The sequence below is a fragment of the Natrix helvetica genome (genome assembly GCF_964273705.1).
Source record: "Natrix helvetica genome assembly, chromosome: 1".
In the NCBI taxonomy this organism is placed as follows: Eukaryota; Metazoa; Chordata; class Lepidosauria; order Squamata; family Natricidae; genus Natrix; species Natrix helvetica.
Window position 1 is genome coordinate 2391687 of NC_138548.1, and position 16625 is coordinate 2408311.

The 16625-nt window shown below is 46.5% G+C and overlaps 1 protein-coding gene across 1 annotated transcript; it reads right to left on the bottom strand.

Annotated features, from left to right (window-relative positions):
- Positions 1–15287: 15287 nt before the first annotated feature.
- Positions 15288–16256, bottom strand: LOC309384720 (vomeronasal type-2 receptor 26-like; the record flags this gene model as incomplete). Its single annotated transcript, XM_081938458.1, has 1 exon — positions 15288–16256. One exon carries the CDS (start codon positions 16254–16256, stop codon positions 15288–15290), a length of 969 nt encoding a protein of 322 aa, XP_081794584.1.
- Between the last annotated feature and the right edge of the window lie 369 nt (positions 16257–16625).

Sequence of the window (16625 nt, forward strand, 5' to 3'; positions counted from 1 at the left end):
GGAGCTGTGGCAGAGTAATTTGGGTGAAGACGGTCCAGGTGAGACCGTAGACGGCGGCCCATGAGTAGTTCAGCGGGGCTTCTACCCGTCGTTGCACTTGGGGTGATATGCTGAATTAAAAGGTAATGATCAATGCGTGTTTGCCAATCACCTGGACCCATCCTAGCGAGGGCCTCTTTTGCGAATCGTACCATTCTCTCCGCCTGTCCATTTGATGCCGGATGGAATGGCGCGACGAGGGCGTGCCGAATTCCCTGACCTGCTAGATATGTCTCAAATTGCATGGCCGTGAACTGGGGCCCGTTATTGGAGACCAGGAGGTCGGGCAGGCCATGGGTGGCGAAAAGTCGCCGTAGAACCTTAATGACTGCCTCTGCCGTGGTTGAAGTCATTAGGACTACTTCTAGCCATTTTGAGTATGCATCCACAACTATAAGGAAAGTCTGACCTTGGAATGGTCCTGCGAAGTCAATGTGTATTCGCGACCAGGGTGCTTTAGGTTTCTCCCATTCTGTGGCGGGCGCTTCCGGGGGTGCTGGTCTCGATTCCTGGCATGGGTCGCAAGTGGCCACCCACTCCTCTATTACTTTGTCCATGTTTGGCCACCAAACGTAACTTCTTGCTAACGCCTTCATCCAATCCCCGGATGACCCACATGTAAAGCATCTAATACATTCCTACGTAACGCATACGGAATAACAACTCGATCCCCCCACAATAATCAACCTTGCAACACTGAGAGTTCGTCCCGTTTTGACCAAAACACTTTGAATTCCGGGCCCACGTTTCCCTTCGGCCACCCCCTCCAAACCCAAGTTTGAACTTGCTTTATTAAATTGTCTTTAGAGGAGAACCTTGCAACGTCGTATGAAGAAACCGGTCCAGAGTCCAAACAGTCAATGAGCAATACCGGTACTTATGGAGTGGGGTCTGGCAGAATGTCAGGTAATGGGCAATGGCTGAGTGCGTCTGCGTGTCCGAGAGTGGAGCCCGGTCGATGAATCAATTTGTATGAGTACGCAGCCAGGAAAACAGTCCACCTGGTCATGCGTGGGGAAAGGGAGACCGGAGTGGGGCGGTTTCCCGCCAAAAGTCCCAACAACGGTTTGTGATCTGTAATTAGTTCAAAATCGCGGCCGTAGAGGTATTCGTGGAAACGTTTTACTCCAGCTACAGCAGCCAGCGCTTCCCTGTCCATTTGGCTGTAATTCCTTTCGGCCAATGAAAGAGTCCTGGAGTAGAAAGCGATGGGCGCTTCTTTTCCGTCGGGCATCTTGTGGCTGAGGACTGCTCCAACTCCGAAGGGTGATGCGTCGCAGGTCAATACCAGCGGTAGGGTCTGGCTGTATTGGACAAGCAGTGAGTCAGTGGTGAGCAGGCGCTTTACCCCGGCGAAAGCTGCAGCTTCGGATCGTCCCCATTTCCATGGTGCGTTCCTCTGGAGTAGACGGTGTAGTGGCTCAGCAACGGTCGCCTTCTGCCTCAGAAAAACGCTGTAGAAGTTAAGTAGTCCGAGGAAGGCCTGCAACTCGGTCTGATTCCGTGGTGTGGGGGCGTCCTGGATTGCCTTAATTTTCTTTGAAGTGCGGTGTATTCCCTGACCATCGATTCTATAACCCAGGAATTCTACGCTAGGCACGTTAATTTGGCATTTTTCCTTTTTTAGGCGGAGACCCTTTTCTCTGATTCTGGCCAAAATAGTTCTGACTCTTTTATTTAATTGCTCCTCATTTGCAGCGGACACCAAGATTTCGTCAAAATAGGGGACGACTCCCGGTATCCCTTGCAAAAGTCGTTCCATGACGCTCTGGAACAATCCTGGGGCAATGCTCACGCCGAATTGTAGCCGGTTGCATTTGAATGCTCCTCTATGCGTCACTATAGTTTGGGCCTCCGCTGTGGCGCTATCCACTGGCAGTTGCTGGTAAGCTTGTGCCATGTCTAATTTAGCAAATACCTTTCCTGGCCCCAATGAGTGCAATAAGTGCTGTACTACAGGCACAGGATATGCGCTCTGTTGTAGCGCGACATTAATTGTGCATTTATAGTCCGCACAGATGCGGACTGATCCGTCTGGTTTGACTGGGGTCATGATGGGTGTTTCCCAGCGTGCGTGATCCACCGGCTCAAGGATTCCTTGCTCCACTAACTTATCTATTTCCTTATCTATTTTTGGGCGGAGTGCAAAAGGCACTCGTCTCGGTTTAAGTCGGATTGGCGCCACTTTGGGGTCTAAATTGAATGATATTGGTTTACCCACATACTTACCAAGACCGGGGCTGAACACATCCTCAAACTCCTTAAAAATCTGTTCAGCGCTGCTGTTTCTCACGGCGTTGATTCCGGTGACTTCTAACCCCAGGGCTTCAAACCAATCAAGCCCCAGAAGGTTCTGTAATGGCGCGCTGGCGATGGTCACGGGCAGCTGGGCTTCGATGTCCTTGAAACGGATTTGGAATGTGCCTTGGCCCACGATGGGGACTTGGTTCCCCTGGTAGTCTCGTAGACGTCTGGAGCGCGTAGTTGGCTCTTTCTGAGGCTAGGAATAGCCTGTTTCATGGATGCCCATGAAATAATCGTCAGGGTCGATCCTGTGTCAACTTCTAGCTCGCAAGGTGAGCCCTCCAAGAGGACTGTGACTCTCAGCCTTTTTGGCCGCTTAGGGCGGACCTGATGTATTGTGGTGAGATACGTTCGCAACTCCTCTCTCTGGGTCAACTCTATCTCATCGTCTACATCCTGAAAATACTCTCGTTGAGCGTCTTGATAGAACGCTCTTTCAGCTCTTTGTGTGTATTCTCTCTGGGGATACGCTCGCTCAGCTCCTTGTGAGTAATCTCTCTGGGGATACGCTCGCTCAGCTCTTTGGGAATTTTCTCTCTGGGTTGTTAGGAACTGGTGCGATTAAGCACTAGCAATGAACCCCAGGTCGAGGTTATAACAGAGCAACACCCTAACATGGGTATACACTTGTGGATTTCTCTCTGGGCGCCCTTTCTGATTTCGCCAAGCCCCTGGGTTGGGCTTCTGTTGGCGGTACATGGGTGGCTGCCATGAGGCAGGGACTCCGCTCCGGCACACTCGTGCGATGTGCCCAAGTTTGTTGCAGTGCGAACAAACAATGTTCCTGAACCTACAAGTAGACCTGGGGTGATTCCCTCCGCAACTTGCGCAGGGCGGCAAGCGGGATCCGGGTCTCCCCCCAGGCCTCAAGTGACTGCTCTGCATCATGTGACTGTCCTCAAACTCGGGATTCTCGTAGTCGGGGCTTGTGTCCTCGTACTCTGGTTTGTCTTGGTGCTGGCTGGTTTACGTTGGCCCCTCGTTGTATGGTCACCGATGATTTCTCCGCTGACTCTGATGCTCTTGCTTCGTTTAGCGCTATCTGTAGGGTTAAATTCGGGTTTGCCAACAGCTTCTTTTGTAGTGAAATGTCTCTTAACCCACAGATGAGCTGCGCTAAAATGTGCTCGTCCAGATCCCTGAACTTGCAGTGAGTTGCTGCTTTTCGTAGGGCTGCAACATATTGATTTATGGATTCTCCCGCCTTCTGGTTCCTCGTGTTGAATTCCTTGCGGCAGACATGGCGGGAAGGTTTTGGCGCGTAATGAGTTTGCAGGGCCTGTTGCAACGCCGTCCACGATACTGCCTGTATTGGAGTAGGCGCGGTGAGGTCTCTGGCCGTATTGAAGACTTCCTTTCTGCAGTAGCCGAGGAAGATGTTTTTCTTCCTCGCGTCGGTGATCCCCGTGTATTCGTTCGCTTCGAGGAAACACTCGAAACGAATCATGAAGGCTTCCCATTCGTCGTTTGCTGGGTCGAAAGGAGCGGGGGGAGCATGCATCGCCATCTTCTCTGTTTGAATTTGCCGCGCTGCGATGATCTGAGATGGCTGCCGGAATTTCTGCCGAATTCCTGGGCTGGATCAAATCCGGAGATTCTGGAGGTAGTGTTCTTCGTCCTATCTGCCTCTCGATCCCACCTTCGTCGCCAATGTTGGATCTGGGCAGCGAGAGGACAGACTGCGGACACGAAGTGACTTATCAGCTCTTTATTAATAGTAGTAGTGATCCAGCTTGCTCTGTGGTCGGAGGGTTCCCCTTTTATAGGGATCGGGTATGCCCCTCGACCAATCAGAGCGATACCTGTTTCTCGCTGTAGCAGCGGACCAGAGGGGAGACTTGCCACGATATATGCTAATATCTAACACCTTCTCTCTCCCTGAGTGAACTCAAAGCCAACACCGAGCTGGAGAAAGTGAGAATCTTCTTTAAGAGAGAAAGTCCAGTTTAATGGTGACTTTAAGAGTCACCATTGTGTGGTTTATTCCCCCAACAGTCAATGAATATAGGGTTGGAAGGGACCTCAGTGGTCTTCTAGTCCAACATTCTTCTCAGGCTGACTTACTTTGACCAACAAGCCTAAGAATCTTGCATTCTTAGGAACAGCCACAAGTTTCATGGTTGTCACAGGTTAGAAGCCAAGGGAAGAAAGTGTAGTAAACAGATACAAACTCAAAGTAAACCGCTTCAAACTCGATTGCAGAAAATACGAGTAGTCAACACCTGGAATGCACTACCTGACTCTGTTGTTACATCCTCAAACCCCCATAACTTTAACCTTAAACTGTCTATTGTTGACCTCACCCCATTCCTAAGAGGTCCGTAATACTTACACCTGTAATCTTGTACATGAGTGACAAATTAAATAAATAAGATAACACTTCCAGTGTTGGGGCATTCACAACTTCTGGAGGCAACTTCTGTTCCACTGATTAATTGTTCTCACTGTCAGGAAGTTTCTCCTCAGTTCTAAGTTGCTTCTCTCCTTGATTAGTTTCCATCCGTTGCTTCTTGTTCTGCCCTCAGGTGCTTTGGAGAATAGTTTGACTCCCTTTTCTTTGTGGCAACCCCTGAGATATTGGAAGGCTGCTATCATGTCTCCCCTAGTCCTTCTTTTCATTAGACTAGACCTATCCAGTTCCTGCAACCGCTCTTCATATGTTTTAGTCTCCAGTCCCCTAATCCTCTTTGTTGCTCTTCTCTGCACTCTTTCTAGACTCTCCACATTTTTTTATATCATGGTGACCAAAACTGGATGCAGTATTCCAAGTGTGGCTGTACTAAGGCCTTATGAAGTGGTCTTTTCTTGCCTAAATGTAGAACCTGACTTTTTTCACCATTGAATTTCATTTTGTTACATAGTGCCCAATCTAATTATCTATCTCTTTGGGGTTATATAAAAACTTACCTTGAAAAAGAAAATGAGTTCAATTATAGCACCTGAGGGTAGAACAAGAAGCAATGGGTGGAAACTAATCAAGGAGACAAGCAACTTAGAACTGAGGAGAAATTTCCTGACAGTGAGAACAATTAATCAGTGGAACAGAAATTGCCTCCAGAAGTTGTGAATGCCCCAACACTGGAAGACTTTAAGAAGATGTTGGATAGCTATTTGTCTGAAACGGTATAGGGATTCCTGCCTAGGCAGGGGGTTGGACTAGAAGACCTCCAAGGTCCCTTCCAACTCTACTATTGTATTGTATTGTATTATAGCATGGTTTCTCTACGGCTCTTACTCCTGATGTTCCCCCAAACCATTTTTGGCTTCTGTGAATGCTTCAACTGTTTTTGTTATCTATAGGGTGTCCAGCAAAGCCTCCTTACCTGTGGGACCTTGAAGATGCTGAAGATGGAGGCCATCTGCCTTGAGGATTTGGGGTTGAGACCTCCAATGACAGAGAGCAGAGGGTCCTGCCTGTCACATTTGTAACCTGGAATTATTTTTTGTGGCTGAGCGGAGAGCAGAGAGAAGCTGAGTGCGGAAATCACCTGTTCGAACTGATTACTGCCAAAAATCTGGAAGCCCAGGGTGATATTGGGGAGGAGAACCAAATCCTTGTTGATCTCTCTGACTGCAAACATGAAGGCCAGGAAGTGCTGGTAATTCTTGGCCACGGGTCTATAGTAAGAAGAAAACATGGGGAGCATTACAGGGAAGCTTGTTTTCAATGCTGGAGTTCCTCTTGTTGTTGTCCAGAATAGCAAGTTCCAGCTTTCACTGAGTTCTTTTTAAAGGATGCTCCTTGATTAAACTTGCATGGCATAGTGAGAAATGATTCAGGCCTCTCTCTCTCTCAGCCTATTAAGGACTGTTTTATATGACTGTTTCCCTTGCTCACTTTGCTCCAATGGCTGTAATCCTTCTCACATTTGGCTCTAGCACCCTAATCAATTTGGCCTTCTCGTGGAACAACTTCTTGAAGTCTGGTAACCGTTGCAGAGCACAAGATTCTCTCTCTCTCTCTCTCTCTCTCTCTCTCTCTCTCTCTCTCTCTCTCTCTCTCTCTCTCTCTCTCTCTCTCTCTCTCTCTCTCTCTCTCTCTCTGTGTGTGTGCACCCATCAATTTTCTGAAGGCCATTATTCATCACCCTTGCTGAATCCAGAACTGAATTGCTCTTTCTTGCAGTACTCTACACTGGAAAAAAGATTGTGCTTTTCTTTGAATTTTCCAGCATGATTTTCTGTCCCAATAAATATTATCAATCACCTTTTTTAAACTAGTCTAGCACAGTTTCAAATGTATTGTCCCTCTTCAGTTTTTAGGTGGTTTATCATCTTCCTGATGAAGAGTTCTAGAATGATTGAGAATTCAAGCCTAGTTTAAGATCTTGGCTCCTTATTGAAAAACGCACGAAGACGAGAACTACATTCAGAGATTATCAACTTCTGTAGGGCTAATGTTCCTGAAAGGAGTCCCTGAATCCTAAACCTAGCAAACAATTAACGGCACCTTTCCCCATCAGGTGAAACTCACAACAGTTTAGCAATGATCCTGAATGGGGGCTTCCGAAAGTCTTTGATTTTGGAAGATACAAGATTTCCGTGGGCTAAACTCCCACCAATAATGAGATCAACAGGCCCGTAATAGTTCCAGTTATAGACACCCCCGAAAACATTTTTCACAGAAATCGTTTGGATTTTCTGAGCACTAACGGGAGGGAGGAGGCTGAAGAGCAGCAGCAGCAGCAGGAGAGGCAGCCCACTCATTCTTCTCACCTTCCCTCCTACAACAAAAATCAAGGTTTGCACAGAAGATGAATTGCAGGTAGCACTTGAAATATCTTTAGCAGAATGCAGGCCAGTCATACAGCCCGGGTGGCCACAGGGCAAATTTACATCATTCGTGCTTTCTCTTATCTGTGTTTGGGCTGTGACAAAAGAGAACACTGAATCTCTCCAACCCAAGAGATTGCCCTTTGCAAGACAAGATAAGCAGTCATGTCCTGCCCCCTCTGGGAAAACTCAGAGTATCTTATTTAAAGCAGGTTTTAACTTGGAAGATTTTTGTGGGTTGAAATCCACAGGGGATACATTCTTCTGATAATTGGAGGGCAAGGCAATTGTCCTATCCATTGGGCAATAGATGTTGTGTGCACATCAGATAGTGAAAAACATGTTTGTGTTTCTTGTTGCTAGTCCATACAGCAGATAGAGTTGAGAGTCAAAGTGAAGTTGACTTTTTGACCTACATGAAAGGGAACACCTGGGCAGAAGATGAAGTTTGGCCTGAGCCATAGTTTGTTCAATAGTAGGACTACTAAATGGGGCACAAGACAATCACTTGTACCCTACTAAGTGTGAGCAATTCTACCAATGTTTAGATTGAAGAGGTTGTCTATGGAGATTCTTAGTCATCCTGCTCATGGTTGTCCCAAAGGTGCTTTTTCAAGAGGCAACTGGACTTTCTGATTTTTGTTTGAGGATGTTTTGCTTCTCATCCAAGAAGCTTGTTCAGTTCTGACTGGATGGCTGGGGAATGGAAGGACTTATACTCCTTGAAGACAGTTGGTCATTTGCATTCTTTGTAGAGGGTCGTTGAGGCCACTTGGAGGTTTCTCTGGGTCTTCAGAGTCAACTGAATGGTGCAAATGGGTGTGGAACCTTCTTGGAACGGCTGAAAGGACTGTTGTCAGGCCTGCAGCCATATTCCTTTTGGAGTTTTGGCCTGCCACACTTTCTATTATTCTACCATGCCTTTTCTATTGTGGGGGAAATAGGAGGGGGGGTTGTACAGAGTTAAACGCCAAAATTATGTAGCCAAAATAAAATTCCTTTCTAGAAAGCCAAGGTCACCCTTTGTCTCTGCACCTGACAGGAACTGGATGGATGGAAGCTGCCAGCGTGGCAGTGGGGGATTGGACCATGGGGTGGACTTGTGTTTTTGGGGGCAAGATCTTGTACTTTCAACTGGGTGGGGGAAACCGGGAAGCTTTCAGATTTGGGTTTTCCCAGATGTGCCAACATGGCTCTCTTCATCAATTGGAACTTTGAGGAATCCTTTGCCTCGGACTCTGGTTTACTTTTGGAGGCTGTTTGGAACTCTGACATCGACTGGAGACAGATGATGTTTTATTCCTCCCCTTTTGTTGAGAGAGGGCTGTTCAATTTAGACACAGATGGCCTCTTTCACCCATCTTTCAAGCCAGCAGTATCTCTGTCCAAAATGTGGACTTTGCTGTCTTCAAAAGAGAGGCTGTGGACTGCTGAATCTTGTCCTGATGGGTTTGTTCTCCTATGTTGTGCTATGTGCTTGTGAAGTGGTTGTTTTGTTTCCCCAATGTACAGATCTGCACAGGGCTCACTGCATTGTACTGCATATACCACGTTGCTCAGTTTATGTCTGGGTGCTTTAATTTTGGGGTGGACAAGCTTCTGCCTTAGTGTATACTTGGGTTTAAAGTGAATGTTGCGTTGTCTAAAGATCCTTCTGACCTTTTCCAATATTCCTGCAACATATGGAATGACAATGTTGTTTCATTTATTGTTCTCTTTGTTGTCTGTTATGGAGGAGCTCCTAGAGGGTCTTTTTTGAGATTTGATGAAGACCCACTTGAACGTGTGACTATCCCACATGTTTGAATCCTAGCAAAACCAAGTAGTTGTGGATGATTGGTCTGCTCAGTAGTGGGGACTTTCGCTTTTTGGTCCTTCCTGACATTGTTCTGTAATGCCTGGGACCTCTGTGTAATTTGCTGCCTTCCTGGTCTCAGCTCCTGCTCAAGGAGCAAATGGTAGCTATGGCCAGGAAGGTCTTTGTAAAGCTTCAGTTTGTTAAAAATGTTGACCTTTAACCAGCGGTGCAGTGGTGGGTTCCGGATCCCGTTCTAACTGGTAGGGTTGGAATGGGCACTGCAGCATCCACATGGACACATGCAGTGCCCATGCACACGCGTGCATCTTAGCGCCTCTGCAACACTCCATCTGCTCAGCGTCGCGTCGCGCAGGCACTGTACGTGCTATGCATGTGCGTGGAAGCGCAGAAGCCTTAAAACACTGGTAAGGAGCTCGGGGGGGGGGGGGGCGTGGGCCCTCCGGAGCATTGTATTGGAATGGTGTCCGGTGCTTCGGGCTGGCTCTGGTACGCCCATACCGGGGCGTACCACCTGCAACCCACCACTGCAGAGGTGGTATTCAAAAATTTCAGGAACTGGTTCTCTCCCTGGTTTCTAGGTGGGCGAGGCCATGGTGGCTGTGGCCTACGCAACCTCATGCATCACAGCAGGGAGGAGTAATTGTCCTCCCCAGGTTCCAGAGGCTTTCCCTGAGCCTCCTGGAGGGCTCTGGAGACTGTCTGGAGGCCAGAAATGGGCCTGTTTCTGGACTTCTGGTAGGCCCATTTTTCACCTCCCAGAGCCTCCGCACAGGCCCTGCACTTGCCTGGCATGATGAATGGGCTGTGTGGAGATGCCTGGGAGGGGTGAGGTGGGGTGGGCAGAGCTAGCCGGTCCTTGCAACAACTGATTCAGTGAACCAGATGCAAAATTAACATCTGGTTCACCCAAACCGGTGTGAACCGGCTGAATCCCACCCCTGACTTGAATTGTGGGCACTCCAAGTAGTAATGAGAGCAACAGAGGAGACAGAGACAAGAATGATGGTGTCAGCCTCTGTATCACTTGCTTGCTATCGGCTGCCATAGTAAGGGGGGAGGGGGGTTCATGGTATTTGGGAGGGAATCATGCTGGTGGACACATCGAGAAAGAGGGAGTTTTTTTTTAAAAAAAATTTTTTATTGGATTTTCAACATTTATAGGGAAAAGGGTAAATGGACAGGTATACAAATTTTGGCAGTTGCAAAATGTGGCAGGCGTCCCTCCCTCCATACTCATAGTATACATTTATATATAATGCATTGGTATATAATTGATTACAATCAGCATATTAGTTCTATTACTAAATTCAATCAGATTAGACATTACAGTATAAAATCCAGATATAATTCCATTATCACTTTCGGTCAGTTTATAATAATATGATTTTCTTGTTTATTTTTGTGATCTGAGTCTTCTTGCTATTGCCCCATCTCCCTCCACTGGCAGAGCTCTGGCCCCTCCCGTGTCCTGTGTGTCCGTTGTAGTGTCTTGTGTTTTTTCTAGGAGTGTTTTGTTTTTTTCCATAAAGGCCTGTGCCTCTATGGGTGAATTGATTCTGATTCTTGTCTCCTCCCAGAATATCAGCATACCTTCAGGCATCAACCATCTAAACCACACCCCTTTCTGGTATAATTTATTCACTAATTGCGAATAATTCTTCCTTTTTTCTCTAATCTTCTTAGGGATCTGCTTCAGAATGGTTATCTCCATATCATGGTATGTCAATGCTTGCCCCCTTTGTACACCCAGAATTTCATCTCTTGTGCTTTTTCTAAGAAATTTAATGTGAACCTCCCTAGGTACATTGTGTGTTCTAGCATAAGCTGAGTTCACTCTATAAACCAGGTCTATATCCCACCCCATCTGTTGTTTTTCTTTGTGTGTGTAGTCAGCCAGGATGTTTGTCATGATGTCCTTTATGTTTTCCCCATCTTCTTCTATAACATTTTGAAATCTAAGGTAATAGGACATTCTCTCAAATTCTATTTTCATCTGTTGGATGTCAAGATCTTTGTTCCCTTTCTGCACAGCTTCTACCCCCCCCTCACCTCTTCCACCCCCCCCTTCCACAAGATTCAGTCTATGTGAGTTCTTATATATTTGGGCTTGATTTTCTTTAATTTCATCTTTCATTTCCCTTAGCTGTTTCTTGATTTCCTCCTGGCCCTGTAGAATTTGTTGAAGCATTTGTTGAAAGTCCATCTCTGTAGTCTTAGGTTGCATCAGTTCTGATATCTTTGACTGTGTGGCTGGACTGGATGTTGTGGATGTTGGAGCAGAAGTGGCAAAGCCAGGTTTTCCAGGAGGTGGTCTTTTAGATGCCATCCTTTATAACGTTAGAAGTTCAGTCCATATATAAGATAGACAGTTAGAAAAGAAGGGTAGCCAGGTGAGTCTCGGGAGCAGAAGAGCCAGGCAGAAGAGAGTCTCTCTAATAAGTCTGGCAGTAGATAGAAAGTTTCCCCTAGGAAGTTTAAAAAATACCAATCCACAAGAGATTCCTCTGGGAGACACGGAGACAAAGACCGGAAGCCTGAATTTTAAAGGTGGAGTCAAGTTTCACAGTTCATAAAGACAACGGAAGTGTGCCATCTTGCCCTGCCAGTTTTGGGCACAGAGGCATAACAAAGTTTTAAAAAGTTCCAAAAGTCCTCAAATCACAGTAATATGTAGAGATAAGTTGAAGAGAAAATCATCTCAGCCTGGGTGAGGCTTCATTCGTTGGCTCTCCCCCCTCCTCCTTCCCCGGGGGCTGAGAGCAGAATTGTTCCTCGCCGCTTGTCCAAGGGGGGGGAACTCCCCTCCCTCCAGCCGTGCCTCCAAAATGCTCCGAAAGTAAAAATCTTTTAAAAAAGCTGAATAGTTCTTCATGCAAAGTAGGGAATGAAGAGAGAAGCAACCTCACCGCACTGCAGCCGCTTCCTTCTATTGTTGCATTCTCCAGTCGGCTTATAGCGAGGCGCGAGGCGCAGAAACGCGAAGCGCCCTCCGAGCTTGCTCCCCGGTGCCTTGGGCGCCCGAGAGACCTCCCGCCGGCCGCCGCCGCTGCAGGAGTCCTCCGCGATGCCGCCCCTCCGGCAGGACCCCTCTGCGGGGTGTCCTGTGCCCCCCAAGGAGTGGGGAAGCCCACCGGGGAGCCGGAGCGGGCAAAGAGCTGCCCGTCGCCGCCGCCGCCGGAACCGGAACCCGAGAAAGAGGGAGTTTTGTTCTCACCATCTTCTGTGCATGTTGAAGGCTCATGTTTGGGTCTGGTCAAGGCCAACCGTCTCTGCACACCAGCTGGATGAGGCCACCTGAAGATGCACCCCACATGACACCCTTGGGGGTTGGAGATTGGACATTAGGCCGTGGTAACTGGGGGGAGGGATTTGGGTAAACGTTTGATATGTACAAGTTTGCGCCTTTTTGCTTCTATCCTGCTTCCCTTTCGCTGCTTTCATTTCCTATCCAGTAAAAGTACCTTTTCTCTAAATCAATGGAGTTGGGGATTTCCTTTCTTGGATGTCAAAGGAGGCATGCCTGACAGGTGGCAAGAGTGGGGGCAGGAAGTCTGCAGTTATTGGGATTCAACCTAGCAGAAATTCATCCTTGAGAGTGGTGTTTTACACGGAGGGAAGGAAGCAGTGGGGTACCACAACCTTCCGTCTGAGGTCCAGTACTCTTCAATATCTTCATAAATGACTTAGATGAGGGAATAGAAGTGGCACTGGTGGATGTTACTAAGCTGGCAGGAATAGACGACACCCTAGAAGATAGGCTCAAGATCCAGATGGATCTTGACAGACTTGAACATTGGGCCCTATCTAACAAAATGAAATTTAATGATGAGAAAAATAAAGTCTTACACTTAGGCAAGAAAACCCCAAAGTACACATATAGACTGGGTGAAACCAGGCTTAATAGCAATAACTGTGAGGGGAATCTTGAAGTCTTAGTGGACAACCAGCTAAATATGAGCCAGCAGTGTGTGGCAGCAACCAAAAAAGCCAACGCAATCCTCAGTTGCATTAAGAGAAGGATACAATCACGATCCAGGGAGGTACTAATACCACTCTATAAACCCTTACAAAGACCACACCTAGAATGCTCCATCCTGTTTTGGTCACCACACTACAAAAAAAAAGGTTGAGACTCTAGAAAGAGTGCAGAGAAGAGCAACCAGGATGATGAGGGGACTGGAGGCTCAAACATATGATGAACGGTTGCAGGAACTGGGAATGGCTATCCTAGGGAAGAGAAGGACCAAGGGAGACAGGATAGCAGCCTTCCAATACTAGGAGGGGCTGCTACAGAGAGGAGGGGGTCAACCTCTTTTTCCAAAGCACCTGAAGGCCAGACAGGGAATAATGGATGGAAACTGAACAAGGATAGATTTTCTGACAGTGAGATCAACCATCCAATAGAACAAAAGTTGCCTTCGGATGTTGTGGGAACTTCATCACTGGAGCTTTCAAAAAGATAATGGATTGCCATTTGTCAGAAATGATGTAGGGTCTCAGGTTTGGGTGGGGGTTGGACTAGATGACCTACAAGATCCCTTCCAACTCAGTTAATCTGTAATCTGTGTATCCAATCTCTCTTTTTTAGGGAAGATTGTGGAGAAGGTGGTCACAGAACAGCTTTGGAGGAGCCTGGTTGAAGTAGATTGTCTAGTCCATATTTGATCAGGATTCAGGGCTGGGTATGGGAGAGGAAGGGCAGTGGTTGTGCTTTTGAGTGTACATTGAGCCACAGTGGTGCAGTAGTTAGAATGCAGTACTGCAGACTATTTCTGCTGGCTGCCGACTGCCAGCAGTTCAGCAGTTCGATTCTCACCAACTCCAGGTTGACTCAGCCTTCCATTCTTCTGAGGTCGGTACAATGAGCACCTCATATTATCTCATTCAAACTCATACAGAACATTTTGTCACTTGTATACAAAGTAATATAGAAATTTGCCTTCCCAAATAACCAATTTCTAATCATTTCATGTATTTCTATGTATGAGTTCAAAAAACAAGCAAGAGAATATCATACAATCTTGTCTTCCTCTTCACTCTATAATGATCTGTTGTGATCCAGCAGGATCTGGTTGAGCTGCTGATGGACTCCGATAGCAAAGAACCATATGAGTCTGCCCTGGGCGATGTGGAGGACCCTGTGCAGGTTTCAGACTCAGAGCAGGGACCAGAGGGGCTGGTTGGCCACCAGGAGGCACTTGAGGCATGGAGCAGTGGGGAGGATCAAAGGCAGTTTGTCCCTGATGCTAGATTGAGCTGAGGAACGGAAGCAGCAACTCCGTAGGCAGACTCACAGAAGATGATTAAGCACAGGTGGTTGTGGATTGGCCCCTCCCAAGAGAGATTATAGGTGAGGCGTTGGGAGGGGACATTTGCAGGAAACAACCATTCAAATTAGTAGTTAAGAAAATCTATCTATGTATTCTAGCCGTGTCTGCTCCTTTGGACTATCTGCGTTGCTTCTTTGGATTATCTGGGTTGCTTCAGCCAAAGGATTCGTTATCTCAGTAATTAAACAGTGGCAAACAGCCAAGCCTATATTCTGGTTTATTCACAGGCGTGGAGAGGGGGGTCAGAACAATGATCAAATCAGGATCATGATCCATAATGAATGAATTATGATCAGTCATTGATTCTCACCCATCCTTCATTCCTGTCTTCCATTCATCTTTCTTCATAATAATTCAAAAGGATAATATTAGTCACAATAGCACTAGCAATCGCCCTTAGACTTATATAGCACTTCAAAGTGCTTTGCAGCCCTCCCTAAGCAGTTTACGGAGTCAGTCAATTCTCCCCAACAATCTAGGTCCTCATTTTACTGACATCAGAAGGATGGAAGTCTGAGTCAACCTTGAGCTGGTCAGAATTGAACTTCTGGCAGTGAGCAGTGGGTTAGCCTGCAATACGGTATTCTATCTTATATGCCACCAAGTAGTAAGAATAGTAAGGGTAAAAACTATCATTAATGTCCACTGTACATAACCTTGTTTACTAATAAAGTATGTCTCACAATTAATTAATACAGAGTAAAATCATATGCCTCATGTAAATTCTAGTTTTTTTTAATGTAAAAACTCTAATATTTGATTTAATGTAAAAGTTAGTAGGAACTCAACAAAACTTAAAATAAGTATCAGTGGGGATGAATGGAATTATGGAAAATAAAAGTTTGGCTAATGGTTGCTGATTAAGAGATTGTGATTAGTCAATTCACTTGATTTCAAATTATTTAATGGAGAAACCATGCCCTCATTTCAGCTGATTTGTTTAGAAATCAGATCAAACATACAGACAAAAATCACATTTAAAGACCAAAAATCAAAATAAAATTTCACAATTCCCACACCAATCAGAGGTTCTTGTGCCTCATTATATTTCCTTTAAAATTCATATCAGGCCTCAGTAGAATAATATAACATTTGGGGAAAAAGATGCAAGCCAAGAGACCAGCCCCAGAGGCCAAGATGGAGAAGATCTCCACGGCCACCATGGACTTCCCTTTGGTGCTCAGGTAGGTGGGGAGGAAGGTGATCCAAACACTGCAAAAGACCAGCATGCTGAAAGTAATGAACTTGGCTTCGTTAAAGCTGTCGGGCAATTTCCTAGCCATAAAGGCCACAGTGAAACTGATGAGGGCCAGGAAACCCAGATAGGCCAGGACAGTGTAAAACATCAAAGCTGAGCCTTCATTACATTCCAAGATGGCCTCTCCAACCAAGGCGTGGAAGTCCAAGTTGGGAAATGGGGGAGAAGTTGCCAACCAGGTGACACAAAGGACCCCTTGGATCAGGGGACAGACTATGACAATGGAGTTGGTCAGTGGTTTTCCTAAGAGTTTCCTTGTCTTGTTCCCTGGCTTGGTAGCCATGAAGGCCAGAACCACCATGACAGTTTTTGCCAACACAGAGGAAACTGCAAGGGAAAAGAGAATGGCAAAGGTAATTTGTCGGAAAAGACAGGTGAGCTTTGTGGGATGACCAATAAAGAGGAAGGAGCAGAGGAAGCAGAGCAGGAGGGAGACCAGTAGGATGTAGGTGAGATCTCGATTGTTGGCCTTGACTATCGGTGTGTTGTGATGTTTACGGAAAATCACCAGAACTGAAAATGTGATCAGAGAAAGGAAGAGAGCTAGAGAAGTCAAAACGTATCCCAGGGTCTCTTGATAACTGAGGAAGTGGATCTTCTTGGCAATGCAGTGGTCCTTGTCCTTGTTGGGATATTGGTCTTCTGGGCAGGGGTCACAGCGAGCTGCATCTGAAATCAAAAGGCACCGGATTAGACCAAGGATTTCAGGGGCATCTGCCAGGAATATTATCATTCCCTGGTGGTTAACATGAGTCCAGGACAACCCTCGAAACATATAATGGAATGACTCACTGGTGCTTTATGGTGCTTTCATGATAACCTTTCATTGTGATCTAAAACTACCCTGCATGAAATTGATGAAGAGCAGAAATGTGGCCTGTGGGGAATCACAGTTGGAATAGAATAGAATACCAGAGTTGGAAGGGACCTTGGAGGCCTTCTAGTTCAACTCCTTGTCCAGGCAGGAAACCCTACACCACTTCAGACAAAGGGTTATCCAGCATTTTCTTAAAAAACTTCCACTGTTGGAGCATTCATAACTTCTGGAGGCAACTTCTGTTCCACTGATTAATTGTCCTCACTGTCAGGAAATTTCTCCTCA